At 35.6% G+C, this 26811-nt stretch overlaps 1 protein-coding gene across 4 annotated transcripts; it reads right to left on the reverse strand.

Annotated features, from left to right (window-relative positions):
* Window positions 1-339: 339 nt before the first annotated feature.
* On the reverse strand, window positions 340-24973 carry LOC137823629 (mediator of RNA polymerase II transcription subunit 33B). 4 transcript variants are annotated; one of them, XM_068628838.2, is made up of 11 exons: window positions 24430-24973; window positions 23992-24345; window positions 19568-19884; window positions 19364-19455; window positions 18911-19274; window positions 18591-18801; window positions 14978-15092; window positions 13056-13217; window positions 11431-12073; window positions 10196-10402; window positions 340-1931 (listed from the first exon to the last, which is right to left on the reverse strand). In XM_068628838.2, exons 1-11 carry the CDS (start codon window positions 24825-24827, stop codon window positions 814-816), a joined length of 3981 nt encoding a protein of 1326 aa, XP_068484939.1. In that variant the 5' UTR covers window positions 24828-24973; the 3' UTR covers window positions 340-813. The 4 variants fall into 4 exon arrangements, with proteins under 4 accessions (XP_068484939.1, XP_090149799.1, XP_090149800.1 ...); XM_090293673.1 differs by lacking the exons at window positions 18591-18801; window positions 18911-19274; window positions 19364-19455; ... (1 more) ...; window positions 23992-24345; window positions 24430-24973 and adding an exon at window positions 16280-17990; XM_090293674.1 differs by lacking the exons at window positions 18591-18801; window positions 18911-19274; window positions 19364-19455; ... (1 more) ...; window positions 23992-24345; window positions 24430-24973 and adding an exon at window positions 16250-17990.
* Window positions 24974-26811: the final 1838 nt, after the last annotated feature.

Consider the following 26811-nt stretch of genomic DNA (forward strand, 5'->3'; position numbering starts at 1 on the left):
TAATATATGTTTAACATTAAATTATTATTTGTATATGTTCTATAAAAAAGAAAGATTGAGAAAAAAAAACATATACCAGAAAAAGTAGATAGACACTTCTTTTTGGTCTGAACCTTCTTGTTTAAACATATCTTACCTCTTCTCACCTTTGCATCAATTTCTTTAAAAAAAAAATTAATTTAATTTTTTTTATAATTTTAATAATATTTTTTTATAAGAATTAATTAATTATATTTTGTTATCATAAAAAGAAAGTGAAAACACATGGGCGTAATAAAATAAACACGTATCCTGTATTGCACGTAGGTATATTATAGTTATTGTTACGTAGGAGACAACTAAATTAAATTCCACATAAAGCATTACAATAAAATCCACCTTTTTAAAACTGAGGCAGATTTGAATGATTTAATTGGGGACGGGTACAATTGCTAAATGCATGGCATTTCAGTTTCTAAGTACTATAAGACCCACGTTCCCCAGTAACTTTAAAACCTCTTTGTAACATTTTCCCCTCTTATTGTCTAATTCACTGTAAATTGGTGCTATTTCACTAATACATCATACTCATGAAAGACTTGATAACATAGAAATATAGATCAGACATGAAGGAGAAATATAAATCTCAGCAAAGATTTATTTTTTCTAAAGAATTTCATGAGACTAGAGTAATGGAGCACTACGATTCAGACTGCACAGTCCACACTGCCGGTATTGGGATAAAGTAGTAAGTCCCATCTCAGTTGCAGAGCATAGGAGTAGACTTGCTTTTTGCTCTCGAGTAATTTCGATACTATATTAATACATGTTCGATTATGAGCACGGCAACATAGGTTCAGACTCAATCACATTGACAAGTTCAGCCAGAGCTCCCATAGCTGCCATGCCCCCTCTATGTAGTAGAGAGAGTGCAAGTTCATGTTCATTCCATCTGCTTAATCCACGCGCCAATTTCCTCAAAGTATCCACTCTCACTTCTTGAACCCATACAGGTGCAACACTGACCATTAATCCTACGAAACAGCAGACATAAGTTTTCCACGTAATAGGATTGCAACTGAGTGAAATTTTCTTCTCCATGACTTCTGCTAAGAAGTCCAAATGGACTTCAATGGTACGACTCCTTCTGGAGAAAGTCCCTGGTGGTAGTTTGGTCCCAACACCCCATATAATTGACCCTGACAATATCAACAGATATGCCATAGCATAACCCTCAAGTATATACGACGCAACACTATCATTGTTTTTCTTCACATCCCTTGATGACAGCAGCCAGGTAGGAATCGTCTCCTTATATAATTCCTGGACTAGTAGCATACCGCCTGCCGCACATAGAAGACTTGCACCAAGTGTTGCCACCTCTTTAGCACTTTCAGCGGCCAGGGATAGTGATGCTTCATTGGATTTTATGTGGCGAGAGCCAGCATCCGACCGTCTCCCAGCTAATACATTAGAGTACTCTGTCACAAGACCCACAATTATATCGTTTACATACTGCACATTGTGTATATTTCGACAAGATCGAAGAAAAAGGAATCCAGGAGCAACATAAGGATAGGCACCAGGGGCAGTGATAGTGCTACCCAACAGGCCATTCACACCACATTCAGCAGTCAGCTTTGAGGTTGAAACAGACAATGTTCCAAGGAATGAGGTGAAACAACTTCTCAACAGCTGAGCAACAGACTCATTGTTATGTCTAAACACAGATCGGGAACCTGATACAACAATGAAGTTGTGCCAGCGGCGAACCTTTTGGGCCCACAGAGAGCCAATTATAGGCATGCTAGGCCAAGGGCAACCGGATGCACAATTTTCCAAAGCTGCTCCAGTAATAGCATGCATGTACTCCAGGCTCTTGTCAAGTTTAAAAGTAATGGATAAACTGACCAAAGCTGCCATTGGTAGAGGCAGAAATACCGGTGAACCTCCTACCATACAACAAAGACGTAACTCATAAACAATACAAATACAATAACTATCATCATATTGTTTAATCTGATGAATCCCTATTAATTAAAAGAAAATATTAGAAAACAATTAAGTTTGCAGATTTATTTCAGTAATGCTAAGGATAAATTCATCCCCTAAAGCACACCATCGTCTTTGGCACATATATGGATGAAATGTGTTCTCACTCAGCACCATGTCAAGTGTTTCTCAAGAGAATTACCCAAACTCCTTCATGTAATAAACTAGAGTTACAATACAACAACATTTAAAGATGTACTCAGTCTTGCCAAACAATTCAAATCTAAAGAGCTATCCAGTCAATAGAAGAAACAGCTAATTAAAATATTCACCAGTCTCAGCAAAGTCAATAAAAATATATAAAAAGCATTAACCATTCGATGTATTTAGGGCCTCTTTGATAAAATAGAGGTTTAGCACTGAAAATTCATAACTGCAAATTAAAGGAAAATGCCTGTATTCATTAATAAATGAGTCTGTATAACAAACTACCATGATGTAATAATTAAAACAAGGACTTGAGAGCACTCAATGACCTCAACAGCATTATCCTAGAATGTGATGAGTGTTTTGTACTTTTTTTATTGAAAACATTTTTTGTTAGGCATTTAGAAACACAACTAGATTATTTTCACTCATTAAAATAGCAAACTTCAACATTGATGTGAGCTCTCTCAAATAGTATATAATTTTTAAAAAGTATTAAGAAGTGAATTTTTAAGTCTAACTCAACCTCACAAAATGGGCTTGTAAGATGGGGTTTCCAACTATTTATATATTGCAATTTGACTTTATCTCTAGTTAATATGGGATCTCCAATACACCCACTTAGGATGAGGACTAAACATCTTGAGCATGAGATTAGATATTCGTGTGTAGTCCAATAGCGATCCGATAGCGGGTGAAACAATAAGTTCAAGAAACCTAGCTAGAACAAGCTCTAATACCATAATAGTGAGTTCATGCCTAGTTCAACCTCACAAAACTGAATTGGTAAGGTGAGGTTTGCATCCCCTATGTATTATAATTAGGCCTTATCTCTAGTTAACGTAAGCTCTTCAACAAAAAGCATATATGATAAACCTCAACAACATTTTCTATTCTAGGAGGAATAAGAGCAATCACATAAACAGAAAACAAATGAGTGGCATGAATATGAAAGAAAAGGGAGAGTAGAAAATTAATTCCAATAAGCGATTATGACAATTATTACAGAACCAGAGAGGTGAAGAAAATTGAAGTATCGGTTGCAGCTGAGGGGAGACGGATGAATTTGAGAAGAAAGGAGAAAATTAGTGGAGGAGATGATATAAGGAAGACTTGACAACAAGGGGAAGGAGAAAAGAAATAAAATAGTGAGATGAGTAAGCCTATTCAAGGTTGAGGCTATAGGGGGCCATAATAGTCTTTTCATTCAAGTTTTTTCGCTTTTCTAGAATTCACCAAATCTCATTTTGCTACAAGGAGCCCAGCCATGGGCCATGGCTATCGATTTATATTATAAGCTCCTAACTAATGTCGTCTTCTTTACGCCATTATAACTATTTTAGGCTTTTGATCCAATGGAATTAAGATGAATTTTAGTAAAACTCCCCATATTTCATTGAAGAAAAGGATCCTTCATCACGATTAACTGGTGGAGGGACCCTTTACTTGAACTTTTTACGCTTCATGCTCTAAAAGCATTGTATAAATCTCACTAAAACAAAATATTTTATATTAGTTGTAAAATAACCAAAATAAATAAAAGTGCGAGACATTGTTGTTATTAAATAGAATATTTTACATTGGTTACATTTGTAATCAATGTAAAAAAAAAAATTCTACATTTTTTTAAAATTAAACCAACGTAGAAAAGCTTTGAACAACAATTACAAACATAAACAATGTAAAACCAAAAAATATCTAACTCATTAGGAATAGTGATGGTCACTAGTAACATGACATAGGTAGTGATTGTCAAGGCCAATGTTGTCAAACATGAGGATCGGAAGAGGATCAAAAGGGGAATAAAAAATCTTAACTTGAGGATCGTAACTCGACTCGCTAGAGTTACGAGTTTACAAAAAACTATATTCATAGACTTGTGCATGCATTTTAAAAACTATTAAAGGAAAAGAAAGAATAGGATAAATCCCTTGTGTATATTGAACACATAGGGTTATGTTTATATAGGAAAAGAAACATATGGACTAAGCCCATTACATAAATATGAGATATCTAACAATATCTATAATATCTCATAATATAAAATAATATCTAACACTCCCCCTCAAGCTGGTGCATATAGATCATATGTACCCAGCTTGTTACAAATGTAATCAATCCTAGGCCCTCGTAAGGGTTTAGTAAAAATATCTGCTAATTGATTATTTGAATTAACCAACTCAGTCTTGATATCTCCCGATATAATCTTTTCTCGAATGAAATGACAATCAATTTCAATATGTTTTGTCCTTTCATGAAAAACTGGATTTGAGCTAATATGAAGAGCAGCCTGATTATCACATATAAGTGTCATTTGAGTAACCTCTCCAAATTGCAATTCTTTAAGTAACTGTTTAAGCCAAATAAGCTCACAAGTAGCCGAGGCCATAGCTCTATATTCTGCTTCTGCACTAGATCTTGCCACAACACTTTGTTTCTTGCTCTTCCAAGAGATCAAGTTATCACCAATGGAGACACAATAACCAGAAGTTGATCTTCTATCAAATGGAGAACCTGCTCAATCAGCATCTGAATAACAAACGACTTTAGTATGGTTATTATGACCATATAACAAGCCTTTTCCAGGAGAGCCTTTAATGTACTTCACTATACGAATGACTGCATTCCAATGATCTTCACATGGAGAATTAAGAAATTGACTCATCACACTGACTGCAAAGGAAATATCAGGGCGAGTAACTATGAGATAGTTCAATTTTCCAACTAATCTCCTGTACTTCTCAGGATCTGAAAGAGGCTCCCCCTGATTGGGTAAAAGCTTGACATTGGGATCCATGGGAGTATCAACAGATTTCGAATTTATCAACCCAATTTCCTCCAAAATATCTAATGCGTATTTTCTTTGAGAGATAACAATACCAGTATTGGATTGTGCTACCTCAATCCCCAAGAAATATCCGAGTTTGCCAAGATCTTTGGTCTGAAAGTGTTGACAAAGGTGTTGTTTTACTTGTGAGATGCCATGGTGATCACTGCCTGTAAGAACAATGTCATCAACATATACTACAAGATAGATACACCCAGCACTCGAGTGACGATAAAAAACTGAATGATCTCCTTCACTGTGAGTCATACCAAATTGTTGAACAACATTGCTAAATTTTCCAAACCAAGTCCTAGGAGACTGCTTGAGGCCATATAAGGATTTGCGAAGACGACATACCAATCCAGAAGACTCCCCCTGAGCAACAAAACCAGAAGGTTGCTCCATATAAATTTCTTCCTGCAAATCCCCATTAAGAAAAGCATTTTTAACATCCAGTTGATAAAGAGGCCATTGTTGAAGAGCAGCCATAGCTATGAATAAGCGAACAGAGGCCATCTTTGCTACTGGAGAAAAAATATCACCATAATCTAAACCAAAAATTTGGGTATAACCCTTAGCCACAAGACGAGCTTTGAGACGATCAATAGTACCATCAAGACCAACTTTGATAGCAAAAATCCACCTGCAACCAACAACAGATTTCCTAGATGGTAAAGGAACAAGTTCCCAAGTTCCATTATTCTAAAGCGCATTCATTTCATCAAGCATGGCCTGACGCCAACCAGGATGAGCTAAGGCATCACCTACAGATTTTGGAATGGATACAGAAGAAATAGACGAAAGGCAGGTATAAAAGGGTTGAGATAGTCTATGGTAACTCAAAGCAGTATAATGTGGAGAGGGATTACGAGTAGAACGTATACCTTTACGGATAACAATAGGAAGATCAGGTTCAACAGTCAGAGGTTCAATTGTAGGAGTCGGAGGGGGATGAGGTGTTGGCACCGAAATAGAGTTTGCCGATGGACGATGAGATGTTTGACGACGACTATACACCTGAAGAGTTGGTGGCGGTGGTGAATCGTTAGGTGCACTAGGCACAACAAGAGGAATATTCACTTGATTAGATGAAGAAATTGAGGGAGAAGGACAAGACTTAAAGTAAAGGGAAGATTCACTGAAGGTGACATCTACTGAAATAAAATAATGGTTTAAAGAAGGTGAGAAACATTTATATCCTTTTTATGATCTAGTGAACCCTAAAAAGACACATTTGTGTGACTTAGGAGATAATTTATCAAGACCATGACTAAAATTATGAACAAAACATGTGGACCCAAATACTTTGGGAGGTAAAGAGTGGAGAGGGTCATGTGGAAATAAAATAGAATGAGGAATTTGTTATCTAAAACTGAAGATGGCATGCGATTAATGAGATAACATGCACTAAGAACAGCATCACCCCAAAAACGCTGAGGAACATCACCATGGATTAAAATAGTACGAGTTGTTTCAACAAGATGTCTATTCTTGCGCTCAGCTACCCCATTTTGTTGAGGCGTATAAGCACATGAAGTTTGATGAAGAATACCATGAGAAGCCATAAATTTTTTAAAAGAATGAGAAAGATACTCACGTCCATTATCACTGCACAAAATTCGGATGGAAATTCCAAATTGATTTTTAATTTCATTGTAAAATATTTGAAATATAGAAAACAACTCAGAACGGTTTTTCATTAAAAATACCCAAGTACATCTAGAATAATCATCAATAAAAGTAACAAAATAATGAAATCCTAAATTAGACTTAATACGACTTGGTCCCCAAATGTCAGAGTGAACTAAGGCAAAAGGAGATGATGCACGTTGTGAGACACTACTAGGAAAAGAACTACGAATGTGCTTCCCTAACTGACACGACTCACACGATAAAGTAGACACATTAGACAAACTTGGAACAAGTTGTTGCATCTTGGCAAGACTAGGATGACCCAACCGAGCATGAATAAGAGATGGAGAATCCATAATTGCGCCAACATGTGCAGAGATCTGTAGTTGATAAAGTCCATGAGACTCACATCCGATGCCAATCATCCGTCCCGAACTCCGGTCCTGTAAAGTAACAGAATCTTTGGTAAAAGAAATAACACAATCAAGGGAACGGGTGAGATGACTAATGGATAATAAGTTAAATGGAGACCCAGGGACATAAAGAACATCATCAATAGATAAAGAAGAAAAAAGATTAATAGTACCAACACCATGTGATGGTACACTATATCCATTGGCCATGGTAACCGAAGGTAAATAACCCGTAATAGATAGGGAAGAGAAAAAAGATTTATTACCAGTAATGTGATCAGTGGCACCTGAATCTAGAACCCAAGGGCCATGGGAAGTGGAGTGAGTGAGGCCAACAAAAGATGTACCTGAATGTGCAACAGAAGCCGTGGAACTAGGGTTCTGACGATCCTCATACCATTTAAGAAATTCATTGAAAATAGCAGGCTGGCCTGGGGTATCAATTGAAGTATGGTCCATGGTAGAAGGTTGCACAGGGGCAATTTGAACAACCGCAACAGATCTAGGAGGACGACCATGTAAGGCATAACATCTGTCAATTTTGTGGCCAAGTTTGCCACAATGGTCACACTTGTGACGCCCTTTGCCCGACTTGTGAGGGCGAGTACGATCATTATGCCGAGAGACTAAAGCAGAAGAGTCATCAACATGAGACGTTATATCAGTGGTGTGTTTACCTGGCACGCGCAAAAGGATAGAACAAGTGGAAGTAAAATTGGGCACAATAGGAGATCCCAAAATTTGATCACGAACGTGAGAATAATCATCAGGAAGGCCATGTAAACCCAATAACATGAAGAACTTGGATCTTTGTTCTAGTTCTTGAGAAGGAGTAGAGGCAGGAGGTAATAACTCATTAAAATCATGAAGAAGAGCATGAAGTTTACCTAGATATTCTGTCATTGTACCATCAAGACGTTTGGGAGCAACAATTGTGAGAAGATTTTGACACACACCATAGAGACGTTGAGTATCATTGTTGTATAATAATTTTGCTTGTTCCCAAACTTTTGAACATGTCTCATAAATACGAAAAATTTGTTTTAAAGATGAGTGAATGGTCGATTTGATAACAATGCATAATTGAACATCAATTTTCAACCAACGAAAAAACCTCATTTTCAGCAAGAGTAGGATGAGTAAGATGATCAACATAACCTTGACTCTTAAGCCATAATTTAATATCTGATGCCCAAGTGTCATAATTGGTTCCATCCAATTTGTCAATGGAAAGATGAACATTGACGTAATTAGTATAAATAGATGAATCCGGCATAATGATTGTGGAAGAAGCCACAGTGGTAGTGGCAGCAGAAGAAGCCATAGTGGTAGCGGAAGCGGAAGAAGCCATAGAGGTAGCGGAAGCGGAAGAAGCCATAGAAGATAAGGACAAATCCAGTCACCGGTTAATTGGCGGCAACAACAAAGATGAAGGCTCCGACAACGATTCTGGCAGCGTCTCCAACAGAGGCTCCGACAAGATTCCAACGACAGCTCCGACGGGATTCCGGCGGTGGCTCCGGCGAGATTCCGACGGCGGCTCCAGCGAGGTAGTGGTAGCTCCAGCGAGACAGTGGGGCGGTGGCTGGAAAATTCCAGTGAATAGTGGGTTCACCAATAAAAATTGAACCCTAAACCCTAAACCCTAACCTTATGCTCTAGATACCATATTAAAGGAAAAGAAAGAATAGGGTAAATCCCTTGTGTATATTGAACACATAGGGTTATGTTTATATAGGAAAAGAAACATATGGGCTAAGCCCATTACATAAATATGAGATATCTAACAATATCTATAATATCTCATAATATCAAATAATATCTAATTATATCTAATAATATCTAACAAAAACGAGAAACAATAAAAATAACTCATAATAAGTCTTAAATAGTAAGATCCAATGCATAACATAACTAAAAAAGGGATCACAATTCATGAAATTACTCATAAAAAACTAATAAACTCTTAGATGTTTGATGCAAAGAGAGAACAGAGAACTCTGAAAAGAACAAAAAATAAGCACCAACGACAATGGTTGTGGGTGTTGTGATGCCAACAATGGTGAAGCTAGCCTAAGCGGGACCTACATGAGTGCTTCAATGGCTTCAGCAACAACAGTGATTGTTGTTCAACAGCAGCGGCGTCAAGAGGTGTGTGTGGCATGAGTCTCCTTTGTTTCTAATTTGCAAATGGATGGGAACCCTAGTGAAACAAAAGGGTCATATGAGGATCGGGCTTTGTTTTTGGGTTGAGTCTTGTTTTTTCAGCCAACAAAGGGGTTGTCAAACCCTAGCTGCACAATATGGGAGGGATTGACCCTATGCACAATCCTACAACTTGATGAGAAACCTTGCAATCTCCCAGCGATCCACATCTACCTTAATCCTCCATTTGCGTTAGCTCATAACATCCCCTGTACTTGTGGGATTTCAGGGAGTTTACTTGCAATTTTAACAAAATTGGTCAAGGCCACCACTTTGTTTATTTCTTAGATCTAAGGTATTTTTAGATATGGTGGTTTGGTTGCTTCTCAGAGGGTGGTCTAGTTGTTTCTTAGAGGGTGGTAGCGTGGGGGACTGGTTGGTATTTGTCAGGGTGGTGGGTGTTGGTATTGCTGAGTTGTCCAAGAAAATGACTCAGGGAAGTGGTCATAACATATCATGTACCAAGTTGGATTGGGTAGTGATGAACAAGACAGACTGACATGGATGTGTGCAGTTCTTAACACATGTGATAGGCATTTCAGGCTATCTTAGAAATGATTGATACTACATCATTTCTACATCATCTAGATCAACATCACCGATGTAAAATGTGTCTCACGTAGTACTACCTTATAAACAGAAATGCCTTATTAATAGAAAGAGGATCCAATTTGTTGCTGATAAGCAAGCCAGTGGATTCATATTTCTCATAATCTTGAGATATCGAGCTGCTCTTAATGTTGTGAAGATAAAAAACACAGCAAATTATTCTGGTAACGGACTCACAGCAACTACGTAGCATATAAAATGTTGGAGCACTCCACATATCTTGAGTGACTTCCATCTACATGTGCATGTATCATATGTGATTTTTCATGGGACTCAATAGAAATCCATATAAATCAAACAAGTGCATAAGATTAATGAACCAAAGAAGTACCAGAAGAAGAGTTAGGAACCTCAACGCCAACATGAGTTAATATAGCTTTTATTTCCAATTCAATTGATGGAAGAAGTGCTGCTGGACTTGGCCAGTCTGTTCCATTCATTGGAACTAGTTTCCATACACCACGAGTAACTTCTGAAGAAAAGTAATCAATAATGGCAGCAAGTGACGCAGGAAGAAAATCAACAAGGTCTCTCAGACCTGAAAAGTGAATGGCACAAGTGTGATTAAATGAAGGTAGAACCAGCAATACATGCACTTCTGTCAAATAAATTTTTTCTTAGACTCCAACTGCCAACATTTTAACTAAATATTTTTTAATTTCATAAATAGTTGATTAAGTATCAGTACTCCCCAATTACCCTAGTTTGATGTGACCTCCTCCCCTTTAAGTATTAGAATATTAAAATATAATGATTGCTTAATGAAAATAAAAACGAGTTAGTACACAACTCTTAGACATTCAGCAAAATTTAACACATCTCAGAACTGCAAGTGAATGGCATAAGAGTGATTAAATGAAGGTAGCACCAGAAATACATGTATTTCTGTCCATTAACCATTTTCTTAGATTCCGACAACCAACATTTTCTAGCTAAATATTTATTAATCGCATTAATAGTTGATTAATTATCAGTGCTGCCCAATTACCCTAGTTTGATGTGTGATCTCATCCAATTAAGTATATGATATTAGTAATGGCTTAATGAAACTAAACAGTAGTTAGTACATGATAGAACACGACAACCTTCTATTAAATACATATATAAGAGAAAGAATAAGAAAATATTATAATGTGAACAGTTAGTGGAGTCAGCTGTCAGCAGAGACTATTAATAAGGAAAGTTGTTAGTGGTTGAGGGTGGAAAAATACAATTGTATAGTTTTGTGTGGGAGGGTTCAGAATCCTCGAAATACTTGAAACTAATTCTTCTGAGAGCTGTTACTGTTTGAGGAGCTCTTTAATACCAATAAAGACATTCTTGTTTCTTGGATACTGTTTCCAGATTCTAATCTGATCCAGTTCTATCAGTACACAACTGACATTCGGCAAAATTTTAACATATCCAAAAAATTGATTTTGATAAAAAATAATTGGAGCCAGAAAGACTATTTAATTTTCATGACTTAATTAATCATCTATTAAGAAAGACACAAGAAAGGTGGGACAAAATTGATTGATGCAATAAACTTGATTGATAGAGAAGTAAAGGTAGCATCTAGCCAACCTGTTGTCAATTCTCGTGATGAAATCCTCCCATGAGCACAAGCAGTTAAAATTGATTCAAGGACAAAAGGAAGAGCTTCCAGCACTTCCCATGCAGGAAGCATAGGTCTTTGAAAAGCATCTTCACCAGAATTTATGAGGGAGCTACATGCATTACTGCTAGTTGGTGACGAAGAATTGCTCGATGAAATTCCAACCTTGGTTATCTTCTGGTAAATCATGCTTAAAATCATATTAGCAGTTTGATGAATGGAATTTCCAGTAGAAATGCCAGAAAGGGCTGAAGCAACACATGATTTGTATTGACAATACAAGGCCCGCAATTTTGGAAACGAATCAATATACACAGGTTTAACAGATGCAGACTCATTTGGATTGCTTTTCCGCTTATCTTGGGAATACATAACACGATTATTGTGCAATGATATGATATACTCCAAACCTCCAACTGCAACTCCTAATTCAGTGATGCACAGGTCAAGTGGGGGTCTACAGAATTTCCATAATCGAATAAGGAAAAGAAATGCTAAAGAAAAGGCCATGTATGTTGATGTTGAAGACTCATCGCCAGTGCTATTCGAAGTCGGTTTGATTGAGCCAAATGCCTCACAAAGTGGCAATAAAGCAGCAGCAACTGTCGGGACCTGCACAAAGAACTTATGATAAAAATACTTGACATTAAAGCATGAATGGTAAAGAAATTAAAAAAAGTTTGCATACTAATTGCTAAGAAATGGTGCTTGAAATAGACAAACTATACAAGGGCTTTAGCTTGTTTAAATGGACTTATTTTAAACTTTTCTGCTACTTTTTTTAAAAGCAAAAAAAAAGAATTTATTAAAACACTTGAGAAAATAAATAAAAAGAGAAAATATATCGAGAGCTTATAAAGGTCTCCCTTAGGTGGTCATATATATATACAACAGATCTGTGTGATACAATGATGAAAAAGGAAAGAGTAAAAGACAAGTAATCCTAGGTATAAATAGGTATTACTCAAAACAACTTTTGGATAAAGCTTACTTAGCCTACTTTGAACCAATTCTAACAAAAACACGGGGCCAGCCTAACACAAGGAGTGTAGAAAAGATGCAATTTCAAAGTGAAACGGCTGGTTAATTGCCACATAAATTGAGGTGTAGGGCACAGTTAACACACAGCATTCATCCTACATGTTTTTGACGCTGTCTGATAATAATTATCTTTTCTACCTAATTTCAGTTGTCAGAAGAACATAAAAATTAATGCACACTTCATTATTATACAAAGAATTGGAGGTGAAGGGGCCACACATCACTTCAATTGTAGCTGCGAATCGCACATTTTAGCATCGAAAGGATTTAGTAAACTGTTTTCCAACCATGGAAATTGGAATTTTTATAAAGAATTGAATTTTCCAATTTTAAAAGGCATATTCAAACATGAAATTTAGAATTTGATAGTCCAATTCTGATTCCAAGGCTGAATTGGAGTTCAATTCCAAGCACAGAACATGGACTGATAAAATATGTCAACTTTCAAGTAAACCCAAATTTTTTCAGTCCATATAATTTTTTTTAATAAGAATCTAAAAGAGTTATCATATTCTTACAGCCACCAAATAAATTATCGAACTGAATCACTTACTACACCATGTAAAGAAAGTATATGAACAGTATCAACAGAGGAAGCACCACGGAGAACAGCACTTAGCATGGGCATATTATCAACCAAAAGGCTCCGAGATCCGGCATGACTGGGAGGTAACGGAGAAGCAAGAAGCTTGACCACATAGTGGATCACATGTTCCTGCCAAGTAGACAATGCTTGACACATCAGAAACAATAAATAATGAGGTATACAACATTCAAGAATGCGCGGAGTATTCACACATTAACCATAGGCCAGTACAACCAAAGGAAAAAACTAATATCTGAAAGGGGCAGTTGTAAGTTGTCATTAGTCGACACTGCAAACAACAAAAGCATAACATTTTTTCCAATTTAGAAAAGGGGAGAAACAGAAGCAGGCTGAAATCGGTGAAACTCAAATCCGGGTCCATAAATTAAATTCAAACCAAATTAGTAGCTAAACTAATTAATAAATTGAAATTTTCAATTAATGGTCCAAGCTATTCAATGTGGCATCAAGAGGGGGTCTAGAAAATTTCAATAAACCAAGCATATAATAAGACATGGTTTTCAAAATTGAGAGTTTACATAAACTTATGCAGGCTCCATAAACTCGCTAGAGTTACTTAATAAAAACACATTAAAATACAAATAAATAATATAATAATTAAACATTTTAATTCAATAAAGAAAAAAAACTATAATATCCCATACAACAAACACATTACATTCAAAAATTTAAGGAACAAAACCAGTGTGTTATCTAGTTTATTATATTTTAATTTTGAAATCATATATTATGCTTTATTTAGTTTAAAATTATTGTTAGTTATTATATTATATGTTATTCTTTATTTATTTTTACATGTTTAACACTTACATATTCTTCTTCAATTTTCAGTGTTAGATAATTATATAATAAATTCATTCATGCTGGCCACTGAGAAATTTTGGACTCAAATAAGATATAAGTTGAGGCCCAACAAATAAAAAAGAGAGAAGAATCACCCTAGACCCTACTTATGACCTGACCCATCCCCTCCCTGTTAGCTGGCGCAGCAGGTCAAACATTCAATGACAGAACACAATTGTTTTAAGCATCTTTTAGTTTCAATAAGAAAAGGCTGGAGTAGTCACGAAATCCAATTTTAAGTGCACTTTCACACAATCTCCAATACTGATCGCAGTGTGGTGCAATAGGTTCTTCAAGAGCAGGGGGTGTTGTTCTGCTCCTCTCATGTGGGATTGAGACATGTTCAACATATATGGAACTTGCAATTTTACAAAAGTTTACACAAACTTACTCAAAAATGAGTTTGCAAACGAGTTAGCCCCCTTTGTGTATACAAGAGTGTACACTTATGAGAGTTTGATTTGTCACGTGGTTTTGATAACAATGCAGTAAGGTACAGAATACCTGAGTGAAAAACAAAATGAGGTCTGATAATTCAAAATTATGGTTGGAAACCAATGAACTACCTAATTACATTACAACAATAATTGTTTGCCTTAATTCCACACCAATAGATCCAACAGATTCCAAATTAGTCCATCATTCTAGTATGCATAAAAGCTTTTAGCTGAGACTAAGACAAGATTACTATTAGGTTCCCAACACATCGACCAAGTATGTAGCTAAAATACCCTTTAAAATTTCTAGGCTAGGCTAGTCTTCCTACCTTGAGCTAATCTTTATGGTAGAGGGATGTGCAGTTCATTCTCAATTCTAACTTTCATAATATAATAAATCAGCAAACCTAAGTTTACATTTTTACCATTATCCATAACAAGATTGATAAACTTTAGGGGTAAAGAGGGAGTGATAGTACATGATTTAAGAAATATACATCCGAGGAAAAGCCTGAAATACATCTCAGCAACTGTGTTGCAGGAGGACTTGCAATGTACAATATCTCTAGTAGGAATAGGATTTTTCACCTGAATATACCATCCGTGACTGAGGGATGCACCGCATAGAATCTTTGCAGCTGCTGGCCTTTCCACATCTGATCCATTTAATGCAATATAGTACAACTTCTCTATCTCCGTCAAGCTAGGACAGAAGAAAATTATTAAGGTCAATCATTACTATCAAAACTATGCTGCTCATTGTGTATTTTAGGAAGTTTTGTATTTTATCCTTCCAATAATTTTATTCTTTATTACAGTAGTATTATGTCATTAATACTAGGATTATGTATTTTAAATCAACCTCATAATTACTGGGATTTGTTTCCTTAGAATTAGCTCTCTATATTTCTTGAAATAACCAGCAAGCTCATGTATCTATAGGTCCAATGGCCTCATTATTGATACACTGAAAAATATATTATTCTTTCTAAATTTGAGATAGTATTAAAGCTCCTGATCTTTGGAAGTCTCTGGCCATGTCTATCAACCCTAAAACGCAGCCTTGACCAGTAAAGAGAAAGCTCAACTATACCATTGTCAGCTAGGACATCCTTCATTTCAAGTTGTAAAATTGTTTTTCCCTTCTTTGTTTACGAATTTAAAGGTGCGAAGTCTCCACTGTGAGGTGTGTAAGTTTGTTAAACACAAGTGTGTAAATTTTCCCATTAGCAATAAGAGGAGTCTTGTCCCTTTTTATCTTGTTCATACTGATGCATGGGGTCCCACTAATATTCCTAATATCTCAGGTGCTAAATGGTTTATAACCTTTATAGATGATTGTACCCAGGTGATTTGGGTTTTTGTTCAGTTTGTCACAATGGTTAAGAATCAATTTGGAACTAACACTAAGATAATTAGGCCTGATAATGCCAAGGACTACTTTAATCTTGAGTTCAACGCGTTTTGCCAAAAAGAGGGGATAATCCTGAGTCTTCATGTATTAACCCACCTCAACAGAATGGGATTGCTGAAAGGAAGAATGAACACTAGAACAAACTAAAGCTCTACCTTTTTCATATCATGTTCCAAAGAAATTTTGAGGGGAAACCCTTCTTATTAGCACTTATCTCATCAATAGATTACCCTCTACAATCTTTGGATTAAAGACTCCCCGGACCGCCCTATCCTTGTTCTACCCATACATAAACCCTACAAATAAACGCCAACCTAAAATATTTTGGTGTGTATCCTTTATGCATGTTCATAGTAATGGAAGGGAAAAACTGGATCTTAAGGATGTTAAATGTGTTTTTTTAGGATACTAAACCACACGAAAGGGATATAAATGCTATCACCTACCATCCAAAAAATTGTGTCAAGAAATGTCACCTTCAATGAACAAGAGACCTACTTCAAGCAGCCTCATCTTCAAGGGGAGAACATAAGAGATGAGTCTCTCATCTTCCAAATATGACATTTGAATCTGCACCCGAACCTCCTGGAGTTACAGAAACTGTACCTGAACCTGGACCTAAATATGTACCTAAACCCGCACCTAATAGGGTGGAAAATTTGGGAACAATTAGGTTTATTCAAGGAGAAAAAAGGTCATTCCAAAATCTATCCATGTCCAAAAATCCAACCTACCACCATTGCATGAGATAACTATTTCTAATCCTATAAATTCAGACAATTCTAATGAGTTTGTATATGAAAATTCAAAAGCATAGGTGGACCAAAACCTAGACCTTCTCGTCCAGAACATGCACCCAACAACCACTTAACCCTCTAACAAATTTCCTATCTTTTGAAAAATTCTCCACTACACACAAAACCTTTCACAAAAACCGAATCTCTATAACCACATCTTCCTCTATATCTGAAGCATTATCTGGCAGGAAATGAAAACAAGCAATAGATGTGGAAATTGAGATGTTAAACAAGAACAGGACTTCGGAACTTGCCACCTTTCCAGCAAGAAAAAAAAATGGGGTGTAAGTGGGTACATACAGTAAAATATCGGACCGATGGGACCATTGAATTATAAGGCAAGGTTAATAGCCAAAGGATTCACTCAAACCTATGGTGTGGATTACTTGGAGACATTTGCTCTGGTTGCTAAGATGAACACAGTCAAAGTAATATTTTCATTACCAATAAATGATTGAGATCTGCATCAGTTCGATGTGAAGAACGCATTCCTACATGGAGCCCTTGGTAAAGAAATAAATGTACATGGAATTTTCCCCAAGCTATGAAGGAAAGGTTATTACTGGAACTGTTTGTAAGTTAAGAAAGGCTTTGTATGGGCTGAAACCTATGAAACTCCGACACAACAATCCTCAAGAGCATGGTTTGGTAGATTCACCAAGGTTATGACAAGTCTATGTTACAAACAAAGTCAAGGGAATCACACTGTATTCATCAAATATTCAGTAAGTAACTAGGGATGACAAAAAGGAGCAGCAAATGATATGTCAATGCCTTGCCACAGAATTTGAGATTAAGACATTAGGAAGAGTTAAATATTTTTTGGAAATTGACATGACTCATTAAAAAAAAAATCTACATATCTCAACAAATGTATATTATTGACATGCTTCAAGAAACAAGAAATATAGCCTGCAAACCAACTAGTACTTCAATTGATCCAAATATAAAGTTGGGAAGTGAAGAGGAGGATATTGCAGTAGACAAGGAAATGTATCAAAGACCTATTGGCAGCTTATTTAGCTATCTCACACTAGGCCAGACATTGCTTTTGTTGTAAGTCTAGTGAGACAATTTATGCACCAACCAAAGGAGGCGCATTTACAAGCTACTGCTAGAATTGTTCAGTATTTAAAAGGGACTCCAAGAAGAGAGATTTTTCTTAAACAAAACAAAAGTGCAAGTCTTGAAGCAAATACGGATGCAGACTATGCAGGTCAGTTATGGATAGGAGATCAACTACTGGTACTGCATCTTCCTTGGTGGAAACCTGGTGACTTGGAGGAGTAAAAAACAAAATGTAGTAGCCAGATCAAGTGCTGAAGCAGAATTTCGAGCAATGGCCCAAGGAATATGTGAACTTCTATGGTTGAGAATTATATTGGAAGACCTAAAGATAAAGTGGGATGAACCTATAAGGTTATATTGTGATAATAAATCTGCAATTAATATAGCCCACAACCCGATGCAACATGATAGAACTAAACATATTGAGGTGGACAGCTTATCAAGGAAAAACTAGATAGTAGCTTTATTTACACCCTATATGTGTCCACTCAAAATCAACTTGCAAACATACTCACCAAAAGGCTTAACTGAATTAACTTTGAAAGAATCATATCCAAATTGGGAATGGAGAACACTTACTCACCAGCTTGAGGGCTTGAGGGGGAGTGTCAAAAATGTGTTGCTCATTATGTATTTTAGGAGGTTTTTTATTTTATCCTCCTATAAGTTTATTCTTTATTACAGTAGTATCATGCCATTAATACTAGGATTATGTATTTAAACTCAATCCCATAATTACTAGAATTCGTTTCCTTAGAATTAGCTCTCTATATTTCCTAAAATAACCAGCAGGCTCAATTATCTATAGGTCCAATGGCCTCATTATTGCTATACAGAGGAAATATATTATTCTTTCTAAATTTGAGAATTAGCAATTAAAGATAACACCAAAATTAGATCAAATTTGACAACAGAAAGAAACCTTGAGGCAGGAGTCACCGTTAGAGAATTTATAAGAGTATTGTTTAATGGTGTTCCTTCCATAAATATTGACCACGGAGATTTTTCTAGAGGTGATGAATCTGACAAAGACAAAACAGATGTAGAGACATAACCAGGCAAGAAGTATACTGATGTATCCATTAAATTCCTAGCTATGCAAGCTTCCACTATGAGATGCCTCAAGTTCCCACCTGAAAGATAATTCAGCAGTATCATAGATATTAGCAGAAAAATACATACTTTTGTATATAATGCAGGATGGAATCATGGAAATAAAAGATCTAGTTCCAAAAAGTTAACCTGCTTTTGTATTGGCATTAGCATGAATTCCAGTACCAGATTCACCCTTTCCATTCATAGAATTATAAATGAAGCTTGCTGCTTTTCTAGCTGCCTGATTGGCTGCATCAATAACTAATGTAGGAGGGCATAGAAGGCAAGAAAAGTGCCCAAGGACTTGAACAGATGAAATCAGTTCGAGTTTCATAGAATCATCACTTTTCATTTCATGTGTACATTCTGATTCCATAGACACTTGAACAGAAGAAAAATTATGTTCAGCGTCATCCCTTAGAACATTTGCAATTGCCAAGGGGACAATACATAAAAGTACACATAGACGAGCTACAAGATGGGGAATAGGACCTTCAGGGGGATCACGTTCCTGCAATTAACCATGAGGATGGGGTGGTAAGTTAAATATTTGGTTAATATTTCAATGAAAACAAAACATTACAATGGACCAGTCTCAACTCGCTGCACAAGTCGAAGGGCTGAGAGCCAAAGTGCTAGAAAAGTTTCTTGCCAGCTAGCCTGGTTTAGTATTTGAAGTGTCTTGATTCCTTCTGCAAGTAGTTGATGAATATGAGGAAACTGAATCAACATAACTTTCTGAAAACAAACAGTTGATAACTGTTAAGCAATAATAAATCCAATGAAAACACACTCAGAATTTACCTGTAAGCACATCGATAGCTGATTTGGTAGGAATTTGTCTAGAATCCATAGCATTCTCCATATAAATGTCAAAAGGAACCCAACAAGGAGATGGACAAAATCGGTAGTTGCATCTCAACGGTACCTTACATGATCCCATATTGATGAGCGTCCCAACCAGCCGATGCTTACTTAGGCAGTAATCAAAATGAGAAACTCCACGAATGTTTGCAGAAACTTTTGTTAGGACTTGGTTTACTAATTTTAGTTCTGATGAGGCCAACTCAAGGGATTCAAGAAATTGCAGCCTCTGCTGGAGGCAATTGAATTTTTCAGGCCTATTATACATGATGAATAACAAAATGAGGAAAAATATTAGTCAATTTCCCAGCACAAATCCTACACAGCAAGTAAATATATGCACTAGTAAAATTGTGGGACACACCAATCCACTAGTAAAATTGCTTTGGTGGAACACACTAGTAATTCATTTATTTGTCTCTTTCAATCTCCTTTCCTTGGTCCTTTGATCATTAACTCTAGTGCAACTAGTTAAATATTTAGCAATCGTTCTCTTTTCTCTTTCTTTATTACTGTTGCCCATTTTCCTTTTATAACTACTGCCTATGGTTACAATTACAAGCTTGTGGCATTATTACTACCCAACCCCTTCCATCCCTAATTGTTTTTTGTGTCCCTAACTAGCCATTTAATTTACCATTTGTCACTCTCTACACCCAATCCAATAATATTATACTTACTTTCACTAAAACTAATTACCTAGCAGGATCAGATATCGAGCTAGCTGATTTGCCTTTACACTCTCTCTCCATCACCATTTGTATGTGCATCAACGGTCTATCCAATAATGATTCATACACAAATAAGACATCTCACGTTGACAAAATTACAAAAGATGGTGTCATGTTTAAAACATTTGTCTAATTTGAATTATGAATCATGTCATTAAGGAAAAGATATTTGTTAGTCATTACTTGATAGTCTTAATAAAGAGTTTTGTCTCCTATTTCTATAGTTCAATTTGATATTTGGAGTCCTTCCTTACCTCACATGGTTTTCAATATTTTGTTACCTTTATTAATGATTATTCTAAATGTACTTGGATTTGGTTGATGAAGAATCAACCATAAGTGTTTTCTATATTTCAAACTCTTTTTAATGAAATTGAAACACAATTTGGTATATCCATACATGCTTTTTGTAGTGATAAATACTTGTGAATATTAGTCTCACAAATTCCAGTAGTTCATGGCCTCTAATGGTATCTTTCATCAAACTTTGTGTCCCCATACTCCTCAACAAAATGGAGCAGTTCATCACAAAATTAGGCATCTTATTGAAACTATCAGACACTTCTCCTTCATAATCATCTTCCTCACCATTTTTGGGAGAATGTTGTCCTTACAATATGTTATCTCATTAACTAGATGTCATATTTTCCATAGTGATTGAGTACACCACTGTCATTTTTCTCATTCTCCTCTATACCTTTTTCCTCCCCATTTTTTGCACCACATGTTTTGTACATAACTTTACACCTGGTCAAGACAAACTTTCTCCTCGACCGTTCAAATGTGTCTTAGTGGTGGGATATCATCGTCCTCAAAAGAGTATCAATGTTTATCTCCTGATCTTCATAGGTATTTTGTGTTTGTTAGCATCTGTTTCTTTGTAATTGCTCCATAATATACACTTATTGCTTCTAATGACAACATATGTAGATACTTTCCCACCACAGTCAATTTTCCTTCAACACCACTAAATGATTCTACCATAACTTGGGATGTTTTTCTAGCCCCTATTTAGGTATATCAATGTTGTTCACGGTCTATTGAAATTTCAGTACAGGATCCCTTTGCAAAAGGTAATGATATACTGGAGGCCATGTCTAATCCTTCCCTAAGATTATTTCCCATACAAACCTCATTTATCATTCCTAAAACTCCAAATGAAGTTTTATCTCACCTAGAGTGACAGCAAGCAATGATTGATGAGATGTATGCCATTCAAAGTAGTGGTACTCACGAACAGGTTCCTCTTTCAGCTAACAAATCAATTGTTGGGTGTTAATGGTTGTACACACTTAAAACAAGACATGATGATAACATTGATTAGAATAAAGCTCGATTGGTTGTCAAAGAACACACATAAGTTTATGACAAATTATAGTGAGACTTTCTCTTCTATTGCCAAAATGATATCTATTTGACTTCTTTTTTTGCATTGCAATTATTCACCACTTGACTCTATTTCATCTTGACATCAAAAATACATTTCTACATGGTGATCTTAATGAAGAAGTATACATGTAGCAACCTCTTGGTTTTGTCGCTTAGAGGGAGTTATTTCATATGTATGTCATGTACACAAGTTCCTATATGGCTTTTAGCAATCATTCTATGCATGGTTCGAGTGTTTTAAGACTATCATATGGAAGTTAGGAATGATATCAAAAGATGTGATCATTCTCTATTTTATTTATCATCATTCTCCCCGAGGATGTATCTATCTCATTATATATGTAGGCAACATTGCTATCTTAGGCAGTGACAAGTAGGGTGTACAACTAAAATAATATCTTACTCAAAAGTTCTAGAGAAAAGATCTTGGACAACTAAGGTATTTTCTTGGTATAGAAGTTTCACAATCGAAGGATGGTTTGGTCACATCTAAAAAAAATATGCTTACAACATTGTAGAAGAAACTAAAGTTTGAAATGCTAAGCTTGTGGGCGCACAATGGATCTAAGTGTCAAATTTGTACCCAACCAACAAAAATTGTACTATGATCTTGGGAGATACAAAAGGTTAGTTAGTAAGCTAAATTACCTCATTGTGACTCATCCTTTGCAATGAGAGTAGTAAGTCAATGTTTAAACTCTCCTTGTCAAGACCATTAGGATCCAGTCATAAAATCCATAAGTATACTACGAATGCTCTTGACAAAGACCTCATTTATGAAGATAAGGGGAATACTCAAATTGTTGGGTATTTAGACATAAGGCCACCAAGCAATAGATGTTCCACTTTAGGGTATTGTGTTCTTGTTGGAGGTAATATCATGGAGAAGAAATAAGAATGTTGTAGCAAGATCAAATGTAGAAGCAAAATACAGGACAAAGACAATAATCACTTTTCAGCTCATACAACTAAAAAAACTCAAAAAGCTTAAATTTCAAGAAAGTTCTCAAATGCATCTCATGCATGACAACTAGGTAGTATTATAAGTTGTCTTTAACATTTTCTTTCATGAAAAGATCAAACATATTGAGATGAATTGTCATTTCATAAGAGAAAAACTGAAGTCCGAAGACACCATTAGAATTGTCAACACTAGTGATAGTTAGTTGACATATTCATGAAGTCTCTAAGAGGACCAAGGATCCAACATGTTAGACACATAGGACTTACATGCTCCATCTTGAGGGAGAGCATTATAATTATATAACAAAGGAGCATATCTCACATAATCAAGAATATTTAGATTATATATTTATTATTAAAAACATTTTTACTTATTCTTGTATCATATCTTTATTATTAGAAGATATTAAATCTCTTTTATTTATTGTATTGATTCCTTTTTTCTCAATATAAATAAAACATTTACGTTGTCTAAGAAACAAACGGATTCAATTCAATGTCTCTGTTTTCTAAGTTTAACATCAACAATAAGGTTTTATCCAAGACTAACAAAGACTACCTACTAGACTGCTATTGCCATCTTGATTCTCCATGGCAGCAGAAAGCTCACACATGATGTTGTGGCTTTAAAGCATGTTTATACATGAGAAAACTTCCAGGCATAGTCCAAGTCATCCAAGTCTACCCTGTCTTGCCATGGTCAATGGGATTGCAATTGGATCTAATGGTAATTGGTGCAAGACAGAAGTAGGAAAAGGTACAAGGAATATGAAATGACTTCTCATTTTGGCATAATCTACCATATAAGCTAGTGTTTCTTTCCATCTTTTCTTGCAGATGGAATTTGCACTCATTTGGATAACTTCTAGCATTCACAACTCACAAGACCAGGAAACCACTTACATAAACGCTTCCTCTCAATACTGTTACATGTTTAATATAAGTATTTTTCTCAACTTTTTTTTATTTTTTTCCATTTAAGTGAAAATAGCACAACCAAACCATATTATGACATATAGCATACACATCAAACTAGAGATATCTTACACCAGCAATATGATGAGTAGAGAACAAATTTTACTATCACATTGTTTTATCAGGCAGTGACAAAACTCGAAGCCATCAGTTGCTTGAAGCTCAACTCAATTGATTACACTAATTTAACAGATCATTTCCGCATGCAGATTGGTTCAACGGCAAAACATGTTTCATTCAAATCACCACAGCAATTACGCACTAAACATTCAAGACAAAAATCATATACAAAGTAGGAGACAATACATGTTCAAGAGAACAGACTGCAGCAGAATAGTAGCCTTTCTGCTTTCGGTTAGGCGTTCCAATACCTCTAAGGCGGTGAATGAATTCCGCTTCCTTATCTGTTCATGGTACTCACTCTTCTCAAAACTCAGCGTCACATTACGATCAATGTCCATACAATCCTCACCCTCACCTGCAGCAACCAAACGCGATTTCTCACTAAACTTCACTTGAAATCCCCAATCCATCAGCATACAATCGAGCAGAGAAATCACAATCTCGTAAAAGAACAGCACGAACACGTGCCCTATCTCCAGATCGCGCACCTCGTAGGTTTCTGAAAACAGAAGCGCGGAGTCCACAGAACTCAAAATCCTGCCAAAAACAGAAACGCGATTAAGCAATTGAGTGAAATCAGTGGACTGAGTAAAGAGAGAGAGCGAGATTAGGGTTTGTTACTTGCGGTTGCAGGCGAGAGAAGGCGTAGGGTGAAAGGAGAAGGCGTGTTGCGCGAGGAGAGGGAGGAAGAGAGCGAAAGAGTGAGGTTGAGAATGGCGGTGAGGAATGGCGTTGGAAGCGAGAAGAGAGAGTATTTGAAGGGGGAAGAGGAGGCGCGAGGAGAGAGCGTGGTGCGTGAACTTCCACATCCAAGGCTGGTTGTTGTCATCGTATATCTGTGATACCAATAGCTCCCCTAGCTCGGGACAGGGAAGCGCAATGCCCAGACTGTTCAAGTGTTCCACCAGCTCCGTAACGCGCGCCGCTGTGGGTTTGGTGCTGCATTGCTGCCAAAGCTTTAGCCTCTTCAGAACCCCTTCGCGCACTTCATCGTTCCACTCCAGTGCCGACGACTCCATGCTAATCGCTCAGTATTCTGTTGCTGTTAGTTGGTAGTTCATGCTGCTCTCATTCTGGCCGCAAAAAATTAAGAACTGTTGGGGAATCGAATGCAGTGGGGACTATTGCCTATTTCTTTTATCTATTTTTTGTGATTTTGGTCCCTGCACGCGCTTCAAACAGAATTAATAAATACACCTGTCACAATTTTGATCATGATCTCAACTTCACTCGAATTTTTTAACTCATCTTCACGCAGGGTTTTTGAATTATTTACAAGCTAGGATTCAATTTTATTTACAAATAATTGAATTTTTAAAAATTAAACAACAATTTAGTTTAGTTTATTAAACAATTTGGTCTTTTATATAATTTAATTTAATATTATTTTTTTTATTCAATTCTAGAACGAAATTGGAGGAAGAGTGATTTCCTAATAAATATGTCTCTTCTTATCTGCTTTTCTGGATTAATTTTTACTGTCCATAAAAAGAGACATTTTGGGTAAAAATATGTTTAATATATAACTTCTTTTATTTAAAATTTATTCATTTTAATATCCTAGTCATTAATTTTGAATTAAAATAATTAAAATAAAAATGGAATAAAAAGTATAGATAAATATTCATTGAGAAATTAAAAAACATACAAAGAGGTGGCAGTTCTTCTATATAACATGATTGATATTGATGTAAAAGAAAAATAAAATCTTACTAGTGAATCAATTAGTAAAGGGAAAAGAAGTGTGAACGGACCAACATGTTTATAATTAAATTAAAATTCTATATCACTTTTAGTTAGTCTTAAAATGTTTTTCTAAAAAATAATAATTAGAAATGTATCTATCGTTCTTATTGGTGAAATATACTTAAATAATATGTACAAAGAATAAAGTCTCTATTTTGAGTTTGTGAACTCATTCATACCGAAATCTTGTTCAAATGTCAAGAAATTAAGTGAAGTTCACTCACACAAAAAATTCTAAAACTCGAGTAAAAGAATTAATACCAATAGTAATCACTAAAAAATTAACGAGTATTCCCTAATAAATATATTCCGTTATATTATTTGCACCAATTTAATTTATAAATATTTAACCATTAAATTTTAATTTTAATAAGTTATTTATTAAATTTTTGGTATAATTACCTTATTCATCCCTACATTTAGGGTCAATATTCAATTTAGTACAGTGGTTTTTTAAAAAATTAATTTGGTTCCTATGTGTTTTTAAAATATATCTAAATTGGTCCTTTCTATTAAGTATCACCTTACAGCGTCAAGTGTCGCTTATGTGGTAGAGATAAGTGTTCATGTGGACTATCAATTTAAAGACACATCAGATTAGGTGTTGTGTGAGGTGACATAAAATTGGGTTTGGCAAAGATTAATAAAGTGTGGGGGTTAGAGTTTCTTCTTGTCGTCAACGTTTTTGGATGGTGAGTTATGTGATTTTAGGAGTCATACTCGTTTTAAGTGTAGAAGAAATGAGTGGTGTTTGTTGGTAGGATATAAGACCGTCCAGATAACAAATAATCTTCACTTAAAAGCGATTTTGATTTCAACAATGATGGAAAAATGTTGATTTTAGATATTTGAGAAGGGATTATTGTTGAGAAAGTTATGATTTGGAAGGGTAAGAATACTACAATTGTGATATAATATGATTATTTTTATTAGAATGGCGTAAGAGTTATTAACTCGTGAGATTTATAAATTCATAAGTATCCGATTCAAATGAAAAATGAGAGGTGTATTTTAGATTTTTTTTATGAAAAAAAATGTTGTTTAGAAGGGTTGTTTGGTGTTACCATGGTGAACAGTCAATGCCAATAATTAGTACCCACATTGTTTTGCGCAAACCACGTTTAATGCTTGTTATTTAAAGTTGTTTTCCTTTTATTTAAATTGTACTATGGTTTTGAAATTCAACAATTTTTCACAAGTGTCTTTGTTTGCTTGTTTTCTCTATTATTCTCCTTACATTCTATAGTTCGACTATCA

This window comes from Phaseolus vulgaris, chromosome 8, assembly GCF_051622355.1.
Source record: "Phaseolus vulgaris cultivar YP4 chromosome 8, ASM5162235v1, whole genome shotgun sequence".
NCBI lineage: Eukaryota > Viridiplantae > Streptophyta > Magnoliopsida > Fabales > Fabaceae > Phaseolus > Phaseolus vulgaris.